Genomic DNA, 23140 nt, shown 5'->3' with positions numbered 1-23140 from the left:
CATTGTGTCAAGCACATTTGTGCATTTGTTGCCATCATCATTCTCAAAACATTTGCTTTCTACTTGAGCCCTTGATAACAGCTCATTTCCCCCTCCCTCCCTACCCCCCCTCTCCTTCATGAACCCTTGATAATTTATAAATGATTTTTATTTTTTCATGTATTACACTGTCCAACGACTCACTTCACCCACTTTTCTATTGTCCACCCCTAAGGGAGAAGGTTATATGTAGATCCTTGTAATTGGTTCCCCCTTTCTACCCCACCTTCCCTCCACCCTCCTGGTATTGCCACTCTCAGCACTGGTCCTGAAGGGATCATTTGTCCTGGATTCCCTGTGTTTCCAGTTCCTATCTGTACCAGTGTACATCCTCTGGTCTAGCCAGATATGTAAGGTAGAATTGGGATCATGATATTGGGGGAGGGGGAGGGGAGAGGAAGCATTTAAGAACTAGAGGAGAGTTGTATGTTTCATAGTTGTTACACGGAACCCTGACTGGCTCATCTTCTCCCTGCAACCCTTCCATAAGGGGATGTTCAGTTGCCTACAGATGGGCTTTGGGTCTCCATTCTGCACTTCCCCCTCATTTACAATGATAAGATGTTTTGTTCTTTGATGCCTGGTACTTGATCCCTTTGACACCTCATGGTCACACAGGCTGATGTGCTTCTTCCATGTGGGCTTTGTTGCTTCTTAGCTAGATGGCCGCTTGTTTACCTGCCAGCCTTTAAGACCCCAGACATTATATCTTTTGATAGCCGGGGACCATCAGCTTTCTTCACATTAGCTTATGCACCCATTTGTCTTCGGTGATCGTGTCGGGAAGGTGTGTATCATGGAATGCCAATTTAATAGAACAAAGTGTTCTTTCATTAAGTACTTTAGTGGAGGTTCAATGCCCATCTGCTGCCTTAATACCAAACCTGTAAATTCATGCACATAGATCTATTTCTCCACCATCCTATATAAATATATTTACATATGTACATGCCTGTATTTAGACTTCTATATATGCCCTTTGCCTCCTGGTTCTTTCCTCTATTGATTGTTGTTCCACTATCATGCTCGGCCTTCATTTGGTTTTCAGTAATTTCTCTCTGTTACGTTGCCCTTGATCAAGCCCTACCAGGCCGCTCACCCCCCTCCTTGCCTCTAGTTTTGGATCACTTGTTGCTCCTTTGTCCCTGGGTTTGTCAACACCACCTCCTTTCCCCCACCTCCACCTTGCCCATGTCCCCCTGGAACCATCGCTCCCATTGTTTTCTCCTCCAGACAGTTTGTCCAGCCTATCTTATCTAGATAGATCTGCAGAGATAATAATATGCACCAAAAAACAAGGCATTGCAAGATAATTGACAAAGGAGAACACAACAATGACAACAACAAAGAAAGCCAAGGACCACGAAAAGACTAGATTGATTAATTAAAACAACAACAACCTGTAAATAGATCAAGGTCTGATTTTTGACCTCTGGGTGCGTCCTCCATTTGAATACGATGGGTTGCCTCACTCTGGCCCCAAAGTCTATCCTTTGAACTCCCTCGGGAGCTCCCTGCATTGCTCCCCCTGTTGCTGTGCCATATGCCCTTAGAGTTTTGCCTCAGTGTTGTGGGGTCAGACCCAGCCAATCCTGACACTGAGTCTCTAATGTTGTCCCCCGTAGGGCCGTGGGTCAGCAAGTAAAATAAGTTTATGATAGAAAATTACCACTTAAAATGGAATTTAAAGATATAGGTCATTTAAAAAAATAATGCATTTTATTAATGTTTGTAGCACTTCATCAATATTTCCCCAGGTGTTTTCATTTCTATCACTTAGGCATTTATACTAGCTTGATATAATGACAATTTTATGGTATCTTTTTGTGCCTGCTGTCAATTCTGACTCATAGCAACCCGATAGGACAGAATAGAACTGCGCCTTCAGAGTTCTGAAATCTTTATTGGAATCGAAAGTCTTATTTTTCCCCTCGGATCACCTGGTAAGATAGGTTACCAAGCAGTTGGTGACCTGCCTTGCTGTTTGCTGCCTGTGCTGGGATAGCCTAGCTCTCTACAGAGGACTACCTGGTGGCCCTCAAGACCTGAAGGACTGCCAGTGTCTCACAACTCTCTCACGGGAGTGAGTTACACTGAGCCATTTGTACTGCTTTGCAATTTAACTGTTCTTCCTGTATTATATGTCTGTCTATCTGTACATAATTTAACAGTTCATTTCTTGTGTTATATATCTATCTTTATAAATATATATAAAATTATCAACAATCTGGTTTAATCTCTCTAGAGAACCCTGTCTTAATACATCTAGGTACACAGTCAAACCATATGTATACTGTTGTTTGAAGAATTATAATTACCTAAATGATTTCTGGTGGCAGTTATTTGATTTACCAAATTAAAATTTTCCTGGTCTTATTGGATAATCATTTATTTGTTAGAATTGCTCCATCATTTAATACTCAAATCAGGCATTTGAACTCTGCAATTCAAATAAGAGGGATTGGGACCAGAGTATGTCGTCCACTAAGCCAGGGCACAAGTATGCCCACTTAAAATAAGATTAGCTATAATCGAAAAAGCCTGCAGAACCAGTTATGGGCTATTACCGACTTTCATGATATCTAGTTCTCTTTGATCCATGTTGTTTTTGTTTGGTGCTATCAATTCAGTTCCAACTCATGATCCTGTTATGTACAAGAGATCAAAACACTGCCCAGTTCTTCCAGTGCTTCCTCAAGACGGTTGCTGTGCTTTATCCCACCCACTGTGATCATTCTTTTTCTCTTTCCTTGATCCTCTACTTTACCAATCATGACGTCCTTCACCAAGTATGTGAGAACAGGTCTAGCTACCCTCAATTCCATGGGACATTATGACTATTTCTTCTAAGACATCTGTATGTTCTTCTGGCAGTCCAAGTTATATACAGTATTCTTCACCAACACCATAATTCAAAGGTGTCAGTTCTTTTTTGTCTTTATTATGTATTGTCCAGCTTTCACATGCATATGAGGCAACTAAAAACACCTTGACTTGAGCCAAGCAGCCCTTGGTCTGTAATGGAATACCTTGGATTTTTAACACTTTAAAGAGGACTTTTGCTGCAGATTTGCCCAGTGCAATACATCACTTGACTACTTGACTGGAAGGATCTTTAGTGTGGACTCTAAGTAAATTCAAGAGCCCTGGTAGTGTGGTGAGTTACACATCGGGCTGCTCACCACAAAGTCAGTCGTTCAAACTACCAGCCCCTCTGCAGTAGAACAGTGAGGCTTTCTATTTCCATGGCAAGTTACTGCCTTGGAAAACCACAGGGGGAAGCAGTGCCACCCTGCCCTATAGAGCCGCTGTGAATGGGAATCAAGTTGATGACAGTGAGCTTGAAGGGCTTTTTGTTGTTATTGGCAACTTTAATCTTTGTTACTTTTTTTAAAAGTCACATTATTGGGGGCTCATACAACTCTGATCTCCATCCATCCATCCATCCATCCACCCATCATGTCAAGCGCATTTGTACATTTGTTGCCATCATCATTCTCAAAATACTTTCTTTCTACTTCAGTCCTTGTTATCAATCTTTATTACTTTTGTCATAGTATAACTTATTTGTCCAGTTGTTCAGATTTTTGTATTGAGGGTTTAATCCATCATCAAGGCTTTAGTCTTTGTTCTTCAGCAGTAAGTGCTTCAAATCCTTTTTCCTTTTAGCAGGTAAAGTTTGTGTCATCTCATACTGCAGAGTGTTAGTCATTCATCGTCCAAAGTTGGTGCTGTTCTTCTTCCCATAATCCAGCTTCTCGGATCGTTTGCTTAGCGTGCACATTGAACAAGTGTGGTGGAAGGCACAACCCTATCAGACACTTTCTGATTTTAAATCATGTAGCCCCTTGTGACTGACTACCTCTTGGTCTATGGTTTCGCATGAGCATGATTAAGTGTTCTGGAATTCTCATTTGCATTGTTATCTTTAATTTATTAGGATTTTATTATTCATACCATTGAATGCTTAATAAGAGACAGGTAAACATCTATCTTTGCTTTCATCCAAGATCCATCTGACACCTGCAAAGATAACCTTCATTCTATGACCTTTTTGGAACCGAGCTTGAATATCTCACTGTTCCCTATCAGTGTACAGCTACAACTGCTTATGAATAGCTGCAGCAAAATTTTACTTGCTTGTGATATGATATTGTTTGATAATTTTCTAATACGGCGTATAAGAATTTCCCAAATGTCTGTGCCTCTTAAAAAGTATATATGAAGATTGAGGGCAAAAGAAAGCTGTTCATATTTCCCTTTAAGCGGTTAAGGTTTCAGATCTCAAACTAAGGACCTCTTCTATTTTATTGATTGTGGTAAAATATTTGTAACCAAACTTATTTTAACCACTTAATGTCTATAGTTCTCTCTCAAGGATGTATTTTTTAATTTATTTTTAATCATTTTATTGCCCCCCCCCATTTTTAAACTAAAGTTTTCTAGCAATCTCTTTTTCCCAGGGGTGTAAATATAGAGCAGGATTGCCCTGAAGGCCTGCTTCAGTTTACCAAGCAAACAAGTTCCTTCCTAGTTTCTAGATGTATGCACCACAAGTCTAGTGCCTTTCAATAGGGCTGTACAGTGACCTACCATGACCGACCTGTCACTGTGAAGCTGCTAAATATTAGTGCATAATTTTGTTGCCATTTAGAAGAAGTTAGATGCTAGGGAGGAGAATAGAAAATTGCAGTCAAGTAGATGATAGACTAGACCTGATAATCGGAAGATTCATCTACACTTGAAGAACTTTTTAAAATGCTATAGGCATGACACGTGGAAACCGTTTACTTTCTGGATAGTGTACTTCAAGTGGAGCCGTGAGCCATCTGCCAGTGGAGACTTGCATGTTGCTATGATACTGAACACATTCCCGCTTCTACAGCATTGTTTTCAAATCTCTCAAAACAGTAGTTGGGAGTACTAGGATTTCCAAGTTTCATTTTTATACTTAATTTTCTTTTGTATTTGGTTGCGTTTTTATGAAGCCTTAAGATCATATCTCAGTTGACCCCTGTCTTAGTTACTGCCTATCCCCCAGTGTTGATGGTTTATTTGGTGTTTTCATTGTTATGAGGTGGTTTTGTTGGTTTTTGTATTACATGGCCATGAACATTACTCTTTTTTTATTTTACATTTTATTAGGGCCTCATACAACTCATCGCAATCCATCAATCCATACATATACATACATCAGTTGTATAAAGCACATCCTTACATTCTTTGCCCTAATCATTTTCAAATCATTTGCTCTCCACTTAAGCCCTTTGCATCAGGTCCTCTTTTTTCCCCCTCCCTCCCCGTTCCCCTCTCCCTCATGAGCCCTTGATAATTTATAGATTGTTATTTTGTCATATCTTGCCCTATCCGGAGTCTCCCTTTCCCGCCTTCTCTGCCATCCATCTCCCAGGGAGGAGGTCACATGTGGATCCTTGTAATCAGTTCCCCCTTTCCAACCCACTCACCCTCTACTCTCCCAGTATGGCCCCTCACACCCCTGGTCATGTGGGAACATTACTCTTATAAATATAATATGCTAAATAAGATCCTTTAGTACAAAGTTGACCACAACATCCAACATTGGATTTCCACATTGGAGCCCAAGGTGTGATTCATTAAGGGAGGGAGTGTAGAGCTGGACCAGGCATGTTGCATGAAGGAACCAGAAGTCATGTGATACAGAGTAAGCATGTCCTTCTGAGCTTACTGTGTGCCATGAGAATTAAAATAAACCGCACACACCAAACAACTGCACTGCCATCAAGTTGGTGCCGGTTCACAGAAACCCTATAGGACAGGGTGGAACGGCTCCTTAGAGTTTCTGATCTGTACTCTCTATGGGAATTGAAAGCCTCATCTTTCCCCTTGAGAATTAAGAAAGAGGTCCCAAAAGTTTGAAAATCTGTTGGACCAATTGTCTTTGGGTTACCTTTTCAATTTTTTGGCATTCTGATGATTCTGTTAGCTGCATTCCTTTATAATAATGTGATCAGGGGGTGGGAGAGGGAGGGGGATAAAATGAGCTGATACCAAGGGCTCAAGTAGAAAGAAAATGTTTTGAGAATGATAATGGCAACAAATGTGCTTGTTGTGCATTTGTTGGTATAAATGTACAAATGATGGCAAAATGTGCTTGACACAATGGATGGATGTGTGGAATATGATATGAGTTGTATGAGCCCCCAATAAAAGTGATTAAAAAATAATAATTAAAAAAATAATGTGATCAATACTGCTTCCAGGAATTTCTGTAGCTTGAAGCTAACTCTTGTTTGGTTTTATCTTTAGTTGTTACTCAGTTCTTGCATTCATATTTTATTTTGTCTTTTTTCACATCTACTTTTAATGATTGTTTACTCCCTTCAGTATATCTTGGTTGTCTTTCAAAAAGGGAGTGTTTGCTGCAAGTTTATTTAGATGCCCATCTTAACCCACCCACCCAGGTTACCTTTTCCCAGTATTCAGATGTGCACCATCTCTCTCATCTAATCTAATTTCTTTCCTCCTGGTGCCTGCTTCATGACTTGCTCATCCTGCAGAATTATGTAATTTCATGTACTGACTTAATGCCAACGGGAGGCCATTCTCTGAATCAATGCTGTTCTATTAAGAAACTGCACTAATTTAAACTGGGTTAGACAGAAAGGACTGACAGCTTAGCCCTAGCTGCTTCTGCAGGAGACAATTAAGGTACCCTAATCTTGCAGAAATAACCTACAAGTCACAAGGATCTGGGGAAACTGTGCAACCCTCTCTCGTTTGTCTATTTCCGACCTACCTACCTGTCTGCCTTCCTTGTTACTATATTTATTTTATTGTGAATTGAAGGGGGTGTGGTTTACACTTCAGACCATCGATTCTGCATTGGACAGTTGAAACCGCTCTTCAGCCTTCTTGTTAGTTTCTTACGTGCATAGCTTTGTACGATGTATGTGTGTGGGAGAGAGAGAGAGTGAGATTTACTTGGACGTGTGAAATGGAAAATATGTAAGCTGTGCATTCACCGGTCAGTGTGGGCAAGTGAAATACCTTTAGGTGCCTGTATATTTTATTTAAGAAGTTATACATAACTTCAGGGAAATTTTCCAAGATTACAGAATAGACATACCTCAACTTTGTTGATGCCATTGGACTGCTTGGCATTGAGCTGCTTTATCAGAACCATTCCCAATTTTCCCTAAGTGTAAGCACTCAATGTTATATGTTTGAAAATTTTCTATTTTCATCTAGTTTCTTCTTTGCATTTGGCTGTAGAAAGAGTGCCTTGACAACTTTTTCTCCCCTATTCAGCTGTCTCAAATAATCTGAGAGAGAAGGTAAATAAAAGAGTGTAAAGGGTATGTATCCAAATTTATACTCTTAGTTATTTATACAATGCCTTTCAGAGACTTGCCTCTCCCTCTCATTTTAAAATTCCTACATCAAATTTAGCCATACTAGGAAATCTGGGCTACTGGGTGGTTAATATATGAGATAGTTAAGGTTTATTGTGCCAAGCTCACCCTTAAACACAAGTGTGATTAACTGAAGGACGGAGAGATAAATTTTTATTCTTTGCATGAACTGTGTTCTTCTGGATACTGGCATTTAAAATTAGATTATATACAGAGAGTAAATGGTCTGTACTCACTGCTCACTCAGAGTGATCTTATAAGACAGGGTAGAACTGCCCCTGCGGGTTTTTGAGACTGTAAAACTTTATGGGATCAGACAGCTTCATCTTTCTTCTGGGGAGAACTGAGGGTTTGAATGGCCACCTTTCGACCAGCAGCCAACACCACATGGTCCTCAGTGCCACATAGTCCCTTCACCATGCATGCGGCAGTAACAAGTGCATAAGCCTAGAGTAATCACCATGTTCCTCCCTTGCACTGAAGCCTCTGCCGGCTCCATAAACCATGCCTTCCTAGCTCCTCCCCATACTTATTGTTCATCCCTGCATAACCCTTCCATCATTTCCTTGATCATAGACCCAGGATCACATAATTAATCAATTTCCTGTTACTGCTCATCTCAAATTTACCCTCCCCCGCATAGAAACTTGATTCCCATTCCATCTTGCCTGTAGGATGGTGGTGGTAATGCTTTCATTCTTTAAAATATCGGGCATCCCCCCACACATTGGCATTACATTTGGTGTTGCTTGTGTTTTAGCTTCTGTGACACATTAATCTACTTGAGAGCCAACATCTGCATCTCACTTCATGTATACAGCAAATCCTTTTTGGAAAGGATGAGTAGAAGAATGTTAGAGAGCTAAGAAAAGCAACTCCGTTGAATTGGAATAATCTCAGAGGCATAAAGCTTGTGGATAAACAATAGCCACCAGTTATCTCGGGGTATAGTTAAAAAATAAATGAATTCCAGCCAGAATAAAAGCACTGAAAGCTAAGCATTTGTGGCTCTGACAACGGTTAGGATAGTTTAGACGTGCTCAGGGAAGCTTTGCCAAGGCTAAAAGCCAGGATTTAGCTAATCGTGAGCAGCTGCATCGTATTCCGTTTGTTTGGGCAGGTAGGGCTTAGGGCCAAATAAAAAGGAATTGCTCCTCTGATTGGGCGTTTACTGGGTTCTTTTGTGGATAAGCTTCCAGAACAGAATTTAGTCGCTGCTGCAGCAGAATGCTTTCTAATAATCAGCAGTCATCAGTTGTTGAACAGCTTTCAATTTTTTGCAAGGCCGTAAAAGAACTGATACTGTTGGACTTTTTTGTTTTTCTTTTACCCCAGGTGATTCATAACCAGAGTTTATTGTCAATTAATTTAGTACCAGGTGTCTTAGGAAAAGCAGCCTATTCATTTGTGTGATATGGTAGGTAGCTCAACTTCAGTTGATGAAACTGCAAAATGTTTTCTGTTTTAGAAACAAACTGACTCCCAATCATTTGTGTTTCAGAAACTGGGACAACTTCCAGGTTTGTTTTTTGAATCCTTTAATTTCTCCTGCCAGACTTATTAACTTAGGCTGTTCACCGTGGGGAAATCATAGTTCCAGACTTACACTTCTGTAAAATCCATCCACCTAAGTGAATGCAATGGTTGACTTAATTGAGAACATTCCAACTTCGAGCTTTTCAGTAGTTCATTCTGAAAGCTGTTGTAGCTTTGACCAGCAGGGAATGGTTAATAGGAAATGGTAGAGATTCTTATATGTAAATTACCTGCATTAAAATACTTAAAGCTCCATAAATACTTCTATTTTAACATCCCAGATTTCATAGAATCATAAAGCTGGAAAGAATTTCAGCCATCCAATGTTCCTTAATTTTCTTGTTGTAAGGGTCATTTTGCAGTTATGCAGCTGTGGCTTCTTCCCTCCAGAAAGTGTACTTAAACCTAAAGGTTTTAAAAAACTGTGACCTCCTAGCCCCAATAAAAAGATTTATTAATAAAAACAAAACAAAACAAAACAGTGACCTCCTAAAACTCTGTTTTTGCATGCTAGGGGAAGAAGCTCCCAGTTCTGATCCAGCACTTGCTCATGAGGATCTAGAGAAATTAAGTCACCTAATTAAAGTCATACACTAGATAGAAGCGGAGTGCCCATGACTGTCAGTCCTCTATTGGAGGGAGGTGTAGTCTTAAAGTCAACAGTTTCACCTTTGGGTTACCGTTCAACTAGGAAAGTATAATACAATTACCGTATATGCTCGAGTATAAGCTGACCCGAATATCAACTGAGGCACCTAATTTTACCACAAAAATATGTTGAAAAACCCTGCTTATACACGAGTATATAGGTACATTATTTAGAAAAGTTGTTGAGTTAGGCAGCATTATTGCTTGCTTTTGGTTGACTAAGTGCTTGTCTGATTTAGTTACTATCTAGACTGTATCTGAGTTAATCATACAGCTGCAGACAAATCTCTAAAACCCTCGTTTCATGTACTCATCACATCTTTCTCATTCACCTGCTGAGCCCACCTACCTGTTGCCATCAAGTAGATTGCAGTTTATAGCGATCCCCATGGGACACAACTAGAACGGCCCCTTTTGAACTTCAAGAGCTGTAGATCTTGAGGGAGCAGAAAGCCTCATCTTTCTCTTGCAGAGCAGCTAGTGGGTTTTGAACCACTGACCCTGCAATTAAAGCCAATTCCTAGCCCACAGGGTTTCCAGAGTTTCTTTCTCCTGAAAACCTCCTGTCATTGTGCCCAACCCCACTTACCCTTGCTGCCATTAATTATCATTATTTAAATCCCAGCGTTGTCCTCCCTGGGTCTCATTATTCAGCTTCTTTGTACTTCAATACTTTGATTTGAAAATTGCAAACAGTAGTATTTACCTTTCAGTCTATCGTGTTGTTAGAAATGTGTCAGCTAACTGTTTGTAAGTGGCACAATGACTTTTCTTTTCTTTTTTTTACATTTTATTAGGGGCTCATACAACTCTTATCACAATCCATACATATACATACATCAATTGTGTAAAGCACATCTGTACGCCATTTCTTCCTTTTGTCACATTCTCTGTTGTAGTCAGGCCAGTGTTTCCCAGAACTCAGTGCTGATCTCCTTTACTATGTTGTTGTCTTTGTTCCGACATCATTTATAAAGTGTCCACCAAGTTCTTTTTCTGTTTCAGTCACTGTGGTGTTGGGAGCCACCAGGGAAAGGCATGAGGCCGCCTGCCCTCATACAGAGTTAGTTTCAGACACCTGGAGTGGTTCCGCTCACTGGGCTGCTATGAATTGGAATTAACTCAGTGGGAGAATGTGTTGGGGTAAAGGAGATGCCCTACTTTCCCTTCTTTATATATTAATATTTTCTTTATTGATCCTTATGTATGCAACTCTTATAGAAAATCTGATCTTAAAATTGTCAGGCTATTTGTCCGGCTTTAAAAAGGGTATATTCCCCAGGATGCCATTGTCGTGTCAGTGATTTCATTTTCAGTAAGTATATACTTGAGGCTGATAGAGGATACGAGACCCTACATTCCAAAGTCCAGATTTGCCCGCACAGTGGTAGGTGTTGATATGGTTAGGTTCCACTTACAATTTGGTGCTTCTGTTAGGTTTCTCAAGTGGGTGGTACCTTGGGTCTTGACTTCGCACGATGAAAGAATTCACACTGAAACCTGATTTGTAATCCAAGTGGGTTTTTATGAAGGATAGGACAACTTTCAGGTTTTACAGTCTCAAAGCGTTCACAACTGGGCCCAAACAACCATGTGGAAAAGAGTACCATGTGTGCGGATCTTGGGGGAATCCCGGGAGGCCAGAAGCCCCCAAACCCTAGAGACTGAGAACATTTGGGCCAAGAGGCCTTGGGAGTTGATTCGAACTCATAGCGCCCCTTTGACTTTGAGCAGTTATTCTAACATGAGGATGAATTCGGTCTCAGACATGAAGGGTGACTGAGGGTCTCTGAATGACCAGTGAGCCTGGGCTTATTTTATGCTTTTGAGTTCTGTTCCACATTTTTCTTCCACTCAATCCAAGGTTGTCTGATGTAATCCTTTCGGAGTAGTTGGTAAATGGTACCTGGGGCACCATTCAGTTATTTTGGCTTATGGAGACTGATGTTTGTGTGATCCTTAGTTCATTTGGACTAATTTTTTTTCCTGTGTCTTTTGATTTTTATCACTCTTTTTCTCCAGATGGGGAGAGACCAGTAGTTCTACCTTAAGTGCTTGTTTTGGAGCTTAAACCCCTCCAGCTGCTACTCACCAAAGTGGGATATTGATTATTGTCTTTGGAATATATTTTAGGCCAATTGAACTTGGTGTCTCCCCAAGACAATGGTCCTGATCCCCTTGGCTCAGGACCTCATTCCCTCAAGATGTTTGGTAATGTCTAAGACGTTTTCACAAGTTTAGCCCCTGTGCACAGCACACTGACCAAGGGTATATTTGCAGCAAGGGTAAGTATGCATATACAGATATCTCCTGTACGCCCACCTTCCCTCCCCCACCTGTTCCACCTGCATGTCTATCCAAGCACCTGCTCATACATCACCCCTTTTCCAGGATTGTACTATGTAACAGTAATTGACTCAGTTGCCTTTAACTCTTTCAAATTTCCTAGTGTTTTCCCCTGCATCCTTTCTTTTAAAAAAACCATTTTGTGTGTAGTGCCTTCACTCAAGTTCACACTTGTCTACCTTCTAGTTCATGAATTCCTCTCCCATTCCAGGTAACCACTGAAGGATCTTTCTTTGAATGTGAAAAATCTTTTGTTAATTTTTTTATATAATAGAGGTCTCATCTAATATCGGACCTTTTGTGATCGACTGATTTCTGTCAGCCTGCTGTCCTCCAGAATGGCCTTTTGTTAGCCATTTGCTCCACCTAGAGACTCCTGGTATAATTGGTTGTTGTTCCGTATCGTGACGTTGGTTCTGACCTATAGCAACCTTTTGCACAACAGAGCAAACCACTGCCCAGTCCCGCGACATCCTCACAATTGTTCCTGTGCTGCAGCCACTGTGTCAGTTCATCTCCTTGAGGGCCTTCATCTATGTTATTGTCCCTGTACTTTACCAAACATGATGTCCTTCTCCAAGAGTTGGTCTTCTCACATGTCCAAAGTATGTAAGAAATCTTGCCATCCTTGCCTTTGAGGAGTACTCGGGTCAGACTTAGTACAAGACAGATTTGTTTGTCCTTTCGGCAGGCCGTGGTACTTCCAGCTTTCTTTGCCAGCACCTCCATTCAAACACATTCATTCTTCTTTGGTCTTCCTTATTCAATATCCAACTTTCACACGCATGTGAAACAATTGAAAATACTATGGATTGGTTCAGGTGAACCTTAGTCCTCAAAGTAACATCCTTGCTTTTCAGTACTCTAAAGAGGTCTTCGGCAGCAGATTTGTCCAGTGCAACACATCTTTTGATCTCTTGACTGCTGCTTCCATGAGCATTGACTGTGGATCTAAGCAACAAAACAAAAATCCTTGACAACTTCAATCTTTTCTCCATTTGTTATTGTCTTGGTACCTATTGGTCCAGTTGTGAAGGTTTTGGTCTTCTTTACATTGAGTTGTAATCAAACTGAAGGCTGCAGTCCTTATCTGCATCAGGAAGTGCTTTAAGTCTTCCCTTTCATCAAGAAGTTGTGTCATCTGCATATTATAAGTTGTTAACATGACTTCCTCTCATTCTTCTTCAGATAATCTAGCTTCTCTGATTATTTGTTCTGCATAAAGACTGAATAGGTATAATGAGAGGATACAACCCTGGTGCACGCCTTTCCTGATGTTAAGCCATGCTGTACCCTTGTTCTGTGCACACAAGTGCTGCTTGAGTCCATGTGCAAGTTCCACATGAGCACAATGCAGTGTTCTAGAATTCCCATTCTTCTCAAGATTTTAATGATAGATGTTGTTGCATAAGTTGAGCACTCTTTGGAATGGGTACAGTCTGGTGTAGATGAATGAGTGCTTCCAGTGCCTCATCAGCTTCTTTGAACGTGTCATTTGGTATTCCATTGGTCCATGGAGCCTTGTTTTTAGTTGAATGCTTTCAGTGTAGATTGAACTTCATCCTTCAGTACTATTGGTTCTTGCTCATATACTATGTTCTCTGAAATGGTTGAATGTCAGAATGGGTAGGTCTCTTAGATGGATTAGAAGAAGGATTTTAGTTTTTAATTCTTATTCTTGATCATAGTCCTTTGTCATTTGGAATATTAATATGCATATCTACAATGTGTATATATAATAATTTATTGGTGAAATATACACACTGAAAACATGTTAAAATATAAAGAATTAAGCAAAATAAAGAAAACGGGATCATGTAAAAACTATCTAGTGCTTCTGTATAATTATTTTTATTCTTCGGTCTGAGATCAAGTCCCTACTTTGGTTCAGTTGTTGGATTTTACCATTTTATCTCGACAGCTGGACTTTAAACTCCCAGAGATAAGAAGCTATCTTACTGATTGTAAAATAATAGCAAGTAGGAACAAATTATTCTGCCCCATTCTCCCTTAGTAATTCTGGCTTTTATTCTTTGTGTTTTACTGTTTATCTTCTAAGATTAAAGATAATTAAGCCTATAGATTTAATTCTTTTTTACAGAAATGGATATACAGTATCTGATGAAATATTTCCTTTGGTACAGCACAACAATATTGCAAGCTGAAAACAAAACGTTGTCAGCACCCACATCTGCTTGGCTTCCTTGTGATCTGTGTCCCTTATTAAATATCTCAGTGCTAAATCATAGCATTTTCTTTCATTGCTTTCTCTGGAGTTAATATGTGTTTGTACTGTTGGTGTTCCCATCATTTGGAGATACTTTTTTGTATTTTACTTTGTGGTTTATATTTTGTAGGTCTCTGTTTTGTTTCTCTGAGCCACTACTGTGGTTTTTGGTCCTAATGACCCTTTGAATATCTGACAATAATTTTTTTGTGACAGTATTTAGGAATTCTTCATAGGTAATCAGTTCCATGAATCTCAGAGGCCTAACAGCACGACTATCTGGCTAGAGAAGCTAATGTCATGAAAGAAAAAAATGAGTGTCTACGGGTTCTCTAGTAAACCTTAACCAATAACAGGTGCGTGCACACAACAAAATTAGAATGTTCTGAATTTAACACAGAGAGTGGAGAAGAGAGCAATTTAACTAATTGACCCAAATGGCACACATGCTTGTGGGCTCGTAAGTTCAAAATTTGTCATCCCTCAAAACCATAGATCTGGTGACAGGATGGGGTGTCCTAGTCTTGTGACCCCCAGAAGAGTGGAAAGAGTGACAGCATGTCTAATTATAGTCTGGAGACAGGGTGCACCTTAGGGGAAACTTGTTTATTATTCTTTCATTGGGTTGACTTCTTTATTACTCTTCACCGTGGGTTGTGGCCCACTCACATTATGGAGGTCATCTGCTTTACTTAACTAATTGATTTAATCACATATTAGCTACTTCATAATAGAGATTAGTTAGTGTTTGAACAAATCACAGGGTACCATGGCCTAGCCAAGTACCCCAAAACACTCAAAAAACTAACCATCACAATTGGTTTATAAACCTCACTGCCATGGAGTCAATTCTGACTCGTAACAACCCTATATGACAATAGAATAGTTCCATTCAGTTTCTTAGACTGTAAATCTTTGCTACAGTAGATAACCTCGTTTTTCTCTTGGGTCAGCTGGTGGGCTTGAACCCGTGAACCAATGACTATCTGATCAGCAGACCAGTATTTAACACCCTGTTGCCACCAAGGCTTCTTAGTCAGTTGTAAATTAAGACAACAAAGGAAATGTAAACCCAAACAACTCATGGCCATCGAGTCAATGGCATTGAATCAATGCCATGGAGTCACTGTGGACTCGTGACTACTCTATAGGACAGTGGCGCTGCCTCTGCGGGTTTCTAAGCCTGTAACTCTTCATGGTACTAGAAAAGCCTCTCTTTCTCCTGAAGAGCTGGCTGGTGGTGTCAAACTACGAATCCTGCATTTAGCAACCAAGCAGGTCTCCACTATGCCACTGAGACTCCTAGTGCCTTAATTTGCAGTTCACTTGTGCTTCAGTGGATTGTATCCCTTCATTGTACTGTACTAAATAATTCACTAATACTAGGTCATAAAGTCCAAAAACAAATAGTGCACTCTCCTCAAGCCCATTCAGACTCACAGTGATGATACCCCAGGGCTTCTTAGAATTACATCAGTTCAACTCACTGCCATCTGGTTGGTTCTGACTCATACTGACCCTGTAAGACAGAGGAACTGTCTTGGGTTTCTAAGACTGTAAACCTTTACAGAAGTAGAAAGCCTCGCCTTTCTCCATAGAGTAGCTGGTGGTTTCAAACTACAGACCTTATGGTTAGCAGCTTAACACATAGCCATTATGCCACCAGGGCTCTGGTATCAGAGCATAGCTATAACCAATTATAATGGAAAGGTTTTAGATTTTTTATTATTTCATTTGCTTGGTAAGTATGTTATTTTTGCTTCATAACAAATGCCTTCAAAATTTCAGAGTCGTAAGATGACATTTGTTTCAGTCATGACCTATTTCATCTCATTGGGATGACTCTGCTTCAGCCTGCAGGTTGGATTTAGGTCGACTTCCTATGTCTTTCAACTCCCATATGTGTTCTTCTCAGGGGGACTGACTAGAGCAGAGCTAATACTCCCAGTACACTCAGAGCCACTGCTCATTGCATGCCTGCTAAAATCCATCACCCAGCGCAGGTCAGTGGCCTAGTCCATCAGTCAAGCGAGTGACATACCATGTCCAGGGCCAGGAGACAATACAAAGTTGTAGGACAAAGGATATGGATTTTAAATCTGATTAAAGAAAAATAAGAAACTAGGAAAACAACCAAGTCCACTACCATAGGCAAGCAGTTCAAGTAGTCATTTGCTTTCCGGACAATAGGTCCTTGTGAACTGTGGACAGAGGAGCACCCTTCTTCCATGGGTAGCTTACACCTTAATTTGACTCCATGATTTTGAGAATTCCTTAAGGTTCTGAATTTCTTTCAAGAATGTCACTTTAATCAAAAGATTGCTGTTCAGCATAATTGCATCAAGTTATTGTTTGAGAAAGAAGCAGAATTGCTGATTGATTGGTGAATAAAATTAAGGGGTGGGTTAAAAGGGGCTGTGATAGAAAACCACCTAAACCAAATAAAGCATTCTCGCTAATAAACTGTTAAAAGATAGAATTAAGCACTTGAAGTTCGGTGGAGGGGGAGAATTAAATTAGGTTAACTCATAGTGGAGAGACTGATGTCTGAGACTCAGAAAGCACCTTGCATTGGTATATCTGTTCTTAGATACAACAAGAGACCCTTTAAAAGTAGTGGTATTTTATAATCCCAGGACTACCTTTATAATATTTATTCTTTTGCTTATTGCCTCATTTTTGCCCCTAAAGAGTAAACATCATTTTATTTTGAAAATGTCACATGTTCAGCCTTAATTGGTAATACTTACATAAAGCACACCGAAGTCTGTGTTTTAAAATGCTCTGAAAACTCAAAGGACGTGGTGCTTGGTTGTGATATAATTAGTGCATTGTACGTTCTTTAAAGGTATTGACAAAGAAAATAAACAAGTTCTGTATTGCAAAGTTCCAGAGTGTTAGACAAAGTCTAGTCTACCTTTTTCATCATGGACTTGAAAATTCATTTGATCTCTAATAATTATACATACACACATACTAGAGATTATACACACACACACCTGGCTTTATAAAACAAATTATTTTGCGGTGTACACATCTGTGTGGGGGTAATTTCCAGTTGTTTGTTCAAATTTAAAACCATTATAGACTCAAAAGGAGTTATAAAAAACTAATGTAGAGAATTTCTTCATATCCATCACCTGACTTCCTTGAATGACGTTTGACTAAATTTTAAGCCTGTTTGATTCTTAGAAGAAATGTAATGTACCCAGATCCTCTACTTTTCCAAATTGTGAAAAATCTTCTGTTTCTGTTGCTATATCTCTTTCTCCATTCCCCCCATTTCCAGGTGATGCCTTTGATGGAAAAGGGGAATGTCTCACTTACCTTTCTGATACAGATCTCCCAGCGATTTAAAAAGATATGCCAGACCTAATTTACTAATAAAGAAATATATTTGATTGACTATTCAGATTTTTGTTTTATATTTGTTTTGGTAATGTTTGAGAACTTTTCTTCACATCTGTTTCCTCTTCTTCTAGCCTGAAAATGAAATTTCTTCAGACTGCAATCATGTAAGTCCACTTTGTATACTTCACCAAATGTGCTCTATATGTACCTATATGTATATGTATTAGGGATGCTTTCCTTGTTGTTCTAGGAAACATTATGTTTTTTAGTGTCTTTTAATCTTCACGAGGATGAAGCACCAAAGTCAAATCCTCAGATAGTTCTTTATTGTAGGAACCAGCAAGTTTTGCTGGGTAACATATATAAACATAAACTTAGCATTGTTCTTCAGATACAGCCACTATGTTAAAAAGCCTTTTACTCTGCCTAGCACATTTATACCTTTCGAGTAATGCAGTTAAAGGTCTTTCATGAATCACATCTCTACATGCTCAGCACGTAGTGGTAGAAACTGCAGACACACGGACAAAGGTCTTGAAGGTCAAGAAAGATAGGAGAGGGATCAGATAAGAACTGCAAAATTAATTGACTGATAAAATACATTTAAATTCATTTATATACAAAAGTGATTCCAAAAGTATTGCTACGAAATCATGAAAACCTTTATAACCAAAAACATCAAAATGTGAAACCATTATTTCTAGTCCTATGTTCCATCTAAGTCTGTGTACTTCTGAAGGCAGTGTTTCTACCTCTTTAACCTTCCCAAATGGTGTTCCTTTTCAGTCTCTGTATTAGGAACAACAAAAGAGTCTGATGGGGCAAGAATAAGGCTATAGGGTGTACGGGGGGGATGCTTCCTAGTGAAATTCTTAAAGGACAGCGCTTAAACCCATCAAGGATTGAACAGGTGCTTTGCGATGATGGAGAAAAAGTGGTTCAGTGTAACTTTCCTGACCTTTTCCTCACCAATTTTCAGTCTTCAATTTTTGGTTCAAAAGCAGTGTCTGTAATCTTAGGAGCTGAGCTATGTGTTCTGAATTTAATTGGTCCCACAGATCTCATCAAAAGCTATCATTTTGATTGGACCACTGTTGGGGGTAAGCTGCCCTAATAAGACTAAGACAAATATATCACTAAAAATAGCTGTCTGCAGCCATCCACAGACAGCAGAGACATGCTTAAACACATTGTTGGGAATAACAGCATTTGTATATACACTGGAACACTAGAAGCAATAAATTTTAACTTACTCTCGTATATATTTGACCATATTATATAAAAGTTAAAAGGATACTTGTGTAAAATCAAATTCTTGCAGAAAGCACTGTGTGCTTTGGTAGAAGTCCTTGCAGAGGACAATGAATAAAGGCCTAGTATGCAAAACATGTGAAGAACTTTTACAACTAAACAATTAAACAACTAAACTAGGTTAAAAATAACCTAGTTTAAAATGGATAACTGAAAGCACAACCAAAAAAATGAATAATGGATTTGGATAGACATTTCTCCAAAGAAGATGTATGCTAGTATGCTCATAAAAAGATTCTCAACATAATTTGTTGTTGTTGTTAGATGCCTTTGATTGAACAACAGTAATAGCGACCCTACGTACAACAGAACAAAACACTGCCTGGTCCTGTGCTATCCTCACAACTGCTGTTATGGTTAGGCCGTTACTGTAGATGCTGTGTCAGTCTGTCTTATTGTAGTTTGTCCCTCCATCATTACAACATGTCCTTAGGGAAATGAAAATCAAGCCTAGAGTGAGATACATGCAGTAATAGGATGGATGGCTATAATAAAAATGACAGAAAGTTGCAAAGATGTCACCAAAACTCATCTGTTGCTGATGGGATTGTGAAATGATGGTGGAGCTGCTATGGAAAACAGCAGACACCACTCAGCAATTCCACCCTTCAGAGTTTACACAAGAGCATTGAAAACATATATTCACCAAAACCAAGAATAAGTACACATGAATATTTATAGTAGCATTCATAATAGCTAAAAAGCAGAGGCAACCCAAATGTCTACCAGCTGGTAAATGCACACAGTCCAAGAGTTATTTGGCAATAAAAAGGAATTAAATACCGACGCCGGTTACTGTGTGGTGAAAAACAGACCCAAAACACCACGTAGTGTATGATTCCATCTATATGGCCAGTCTAACATAGGCAGTTCCACAGAGAGAAAGCAGATTGGTGATTGCCGGGATGAAAGGAGGTGGGGACGGGAATGGGAACGACTGAGAATGGGTATGTAGTTTCTTGTTGGAGTATCGTGAATGTTCTAAAACTAGAAAGTCGTATGGTTGCTTAGCTTTGTGAATATACTAGACACACTTAGTTGTTCATTTTGAAATCATAGATTTTATGTTATGTGACTTAGTTCTTAGAATTTTTAAATAAAAGGTAAGCGGTAGATGGCTAGCATTTGGCAGTACTGCCACTCTTATTTGAGAGGAATCTTGTTCATAAAGTGTTTCATATTTAACAAGAAAATCTCTAAATTAAAAGACATTCAACAAAGCTAAGTGGCTATTTCTCTCCAGTCTGTCCCAGGATATCTGGTTCTGGATTACTAAAGTACATTAGTCTTCTTTGGTCCCTACGTGTAGTTTTCTAGTATTGTTGGTCCCTTGAACTCTGGCTGCAGCAGCTTTTCTTCTTACTCCTCCTCAAAAGAGATGGCAATAAGTTAAATTTATGTTAGTAAAGAGGAAAGGTTTTAATTCTGTCTTTGCCTTTGATATACACACAAAGTAGAATATCCTAAAATTTAAAAATAATGATAGAGGAATGTGGCTTTAATTTTTAAATATAAAACTTTGTAGCTATGTAGTGCCAACTTAATTCAAAACACTTTATAGGTAAAATGTATTTGTTCAATTCTAACTTTACCTTTTGAATAATTGGATTTTAAAATAATAGAATTTTTAAATCATCTTCTGAAGAGTCAGGACAACCAAGATCCCTTCAACCAGAGCTAAGCTTCTCCTATGTTCATTCTCAATTTGGATTTTACTCCATTTGTATATTTATCCCCTTTGATCTTAATTTCTATATAACTGAAATGTTTATGTACATGATCAGACTATGTACAGTGGAACTTTGTCATTTATAATACCGATTGATAATGTTTATCTAACTCTAATTGGATGTTCTTTCCCTTTCTTTCCTTTTTATTTAGTTGTTATGGAATTATAAACTGAACTTAACTACAGATCCCAAATTTGAATCCGTGGCCCGAGAAGTGTGCAAATCTACCATCTCGGAGGTAGGTTATAAGAGAATTTTGAGAGTATTTATTGGCTTCGAAGAGAAAAGTCCATCCGTTGGTCAGACTAGTCGCTAAAGGAGCCATGACGACTCTTCTTGGAGCTCACAGGTAGTGGTTGGAAGATAGAAAAGGTGCTGCCGTTTAAATGACTTGACAAGTAAGAAGACAATTCACCTTCACTTAGAGAATGACACTATTGACAAGTTGGAAATCAGGTGGTGTTGGTCCCTAGAGGATACAGTTATTGATGTCACCATTGCCTCTCCCATTCACCTCTTCCATACTTCTGAGACAGATCCAGATGGCGTTTCCCTAGGAGATAGGTAAACGTAATACATTTTCTGGCTGTACAACTGAAGCAGTTGAACCGCAGAGTCATATTCTTTAACTAATAGGCGTGTTATCTAGTTAAGGGTATGATTATGTATCTTGTTAATTTTTGGATATTGAATTAAGACAATAGTAATGGAAATATATAGCCCTATACAAATGCTAAAGGATTTTTAAAGTTATCTTGGTTGAGTATCAGCAACTCTTATCAGTGAGAATTATAGTATATGCAATTTCTTTTTGTTTTGTGTTTTTATAATCAGTAGTTGAATTTACAGGAAATCAGATTTCTGTGTACTAATAGATGAAAATTACAGAGAAAACATTTGCTATTTTTCCACCCAAAGTTATCAGTCATAGACCTTGCAAATATTAGTCACTGTCTGATGTCTCCCATCACCCACTTTTCTGTTGTCTGTCCCCCAGGGAAGGGATTATATGTAGATCATTGTGATCTATTTCCCTTTTTTCCCCTACCTTACCCTTACCCTTACTCTCTTGGTATCACTACTCTCATTATTCGTCCTGGGTGGTTTATCTGTCCAGGATTCCCTGTGTACCCGTGTCCATCCTCGGGTCCAGCTGGATTTGTAAGGTGGAGTTGGGATCATGACAGTGGCAATGGAGGAAGCATTAGAGAACTAGAGGAAAGTTGTATGTTTCATCAGTGCTATACTGCACCCCGACTGGTTCATCATGGTGGGCCTTTTACAGAGTTCTGATTTTAGAAAATTTAAATAACAAGGGTGATTATTACTGGTATCAGGCAAATTAAGCATCAGTGCCAGCTAAACGTTTAATTTCTACTCCTACTTTTTCGCTTCTCCCTCATATTTTGAGTTCTGCTTCCAGAGAGAAAAACACCATTACAAGAATAGCTATAAACTGTAAACCAAAATTTCTACTTACTCTCCATAAGTTGAGTCAAATACTGCTGCTTTCCTCTTGTATCAAAAACACATTCTAAGGCTGTCTTATGAAAATGCTCCCCAACCACCTCAGAATTCACTGTCATTCTTGAATATGTTGATTTAATGCTGTTTTGCTTTTTAATCTTAGAAATTTAGTAAGGTATAAAGAAAAATTGCTATCCAGCGAAATGATTGGGGGCTGGTGGCACAAATTTCTCAATCAAACCCCACACCCTATTGTATGTGGTGGTAAACTAAAGTACAGAGAGATACTAGTACATCCTATTAGGATTTTAATTCCAAATGTGCTCTTGGTTTATGTAACTCATTTCCAGTATTAAGGACAGTATGAATGTTTCTCTCCTTCAGGTGGATGTATGCAACTTACTTTGCTTTAATTTTTTACTGATTTTTTTTCTTCTGTGATTTTATTATACATGCTGGGACCTTCGAGTGCTTTTTCCCTTTTTCACTGTGAAGCCCATCTCTATTCTGCTCAGGACAACCTCTCCCGAGATACATACTCACAGCCCTCTTTTTAGGAGTCACAACAGAAAGCACTGAGATTAAACAGGGAGAATCGGATGCATCTTGACTATTGAAGCTCCCCACGCCCTCTAAACGTGTTTTCTGTCTTGAGTTAATGGACTGTCTGGCTTGCGCTGGATTTCATGTTGTAGTCTGCCTGGAAGAGGCTACTTGTCAACAGGAAAATTAATGTGTGGCTGTCGCTGCACCAGCCCTTCTGGAGAAGGAGATTATACCAGAGGGCCTCAAGAAGCCTAGGAAACATTCCATTGTTTCTTAATTTGATCTTTCCCCCCAAAAAAACTTTGTGAAGCACCCTTTTATTTGTTTTGAACTGAGAAAGAGTATAATAGGGAAGACTTAACCTATCTCTATTGGTTTAAGAAAGAAAGAAAGCAGTCCCTTCTCATTTATATTCAAAACAAACATTTACACCTGTCTTTTTCCTCATAATAAAAATGGCTGCTTTTGTTTATTTTTAATTGCCCTTCCCTGCTTTTTATTTCAAGTTTATCATCCTATAGGTAGATTTTGCTGTTTATGCATAC

The 23140-nt window shown here is 39.1% G+C and overlaps 1 protein-coding gene across 1 annotated transcript in view; it reads left to right on the top strand.

Moving 5' to 3' along the window:
• The window catches only part of GLG1 (golgi glycoprotein 1), a 138255-nt gene that overhangs the window by 60300 nt on the left and 54815 nt on the right, over positions 1-23140 (top strand). The window contains exons 2-3 of the mRNA XM_075536242.1: positions 17673-17705; positions 20734-20820. Coding sequence (XP_075392357.1) covers positions 17673-17705; positions 20734-20820 — 120 coding nt within the window. The remainder of the gene's footprint in view (positions 1-17672; positions 17706-20733; positions 20821-23140) is intronic.

This window comes from Tenrec ecaudatus, chromosome 18 (genome assembly GCF_050624435.1).
Source record: "Tenrec ecaudatus isolate mTenEca1 chromosome 18, mTenEca1.hap1, whole genome shotgun sequence".
Lineage (NCBI taxonomy): Eukaryota > Metazoa > Chordata > Mammalia > Afrosoricida > Tenrecidae > Tenrec > Tenrec ecaudatus.
Note: the sequence above shows the minus strand (reverse complement) of the source record. Positions and strands in the feature narration are given on the sequence as shown.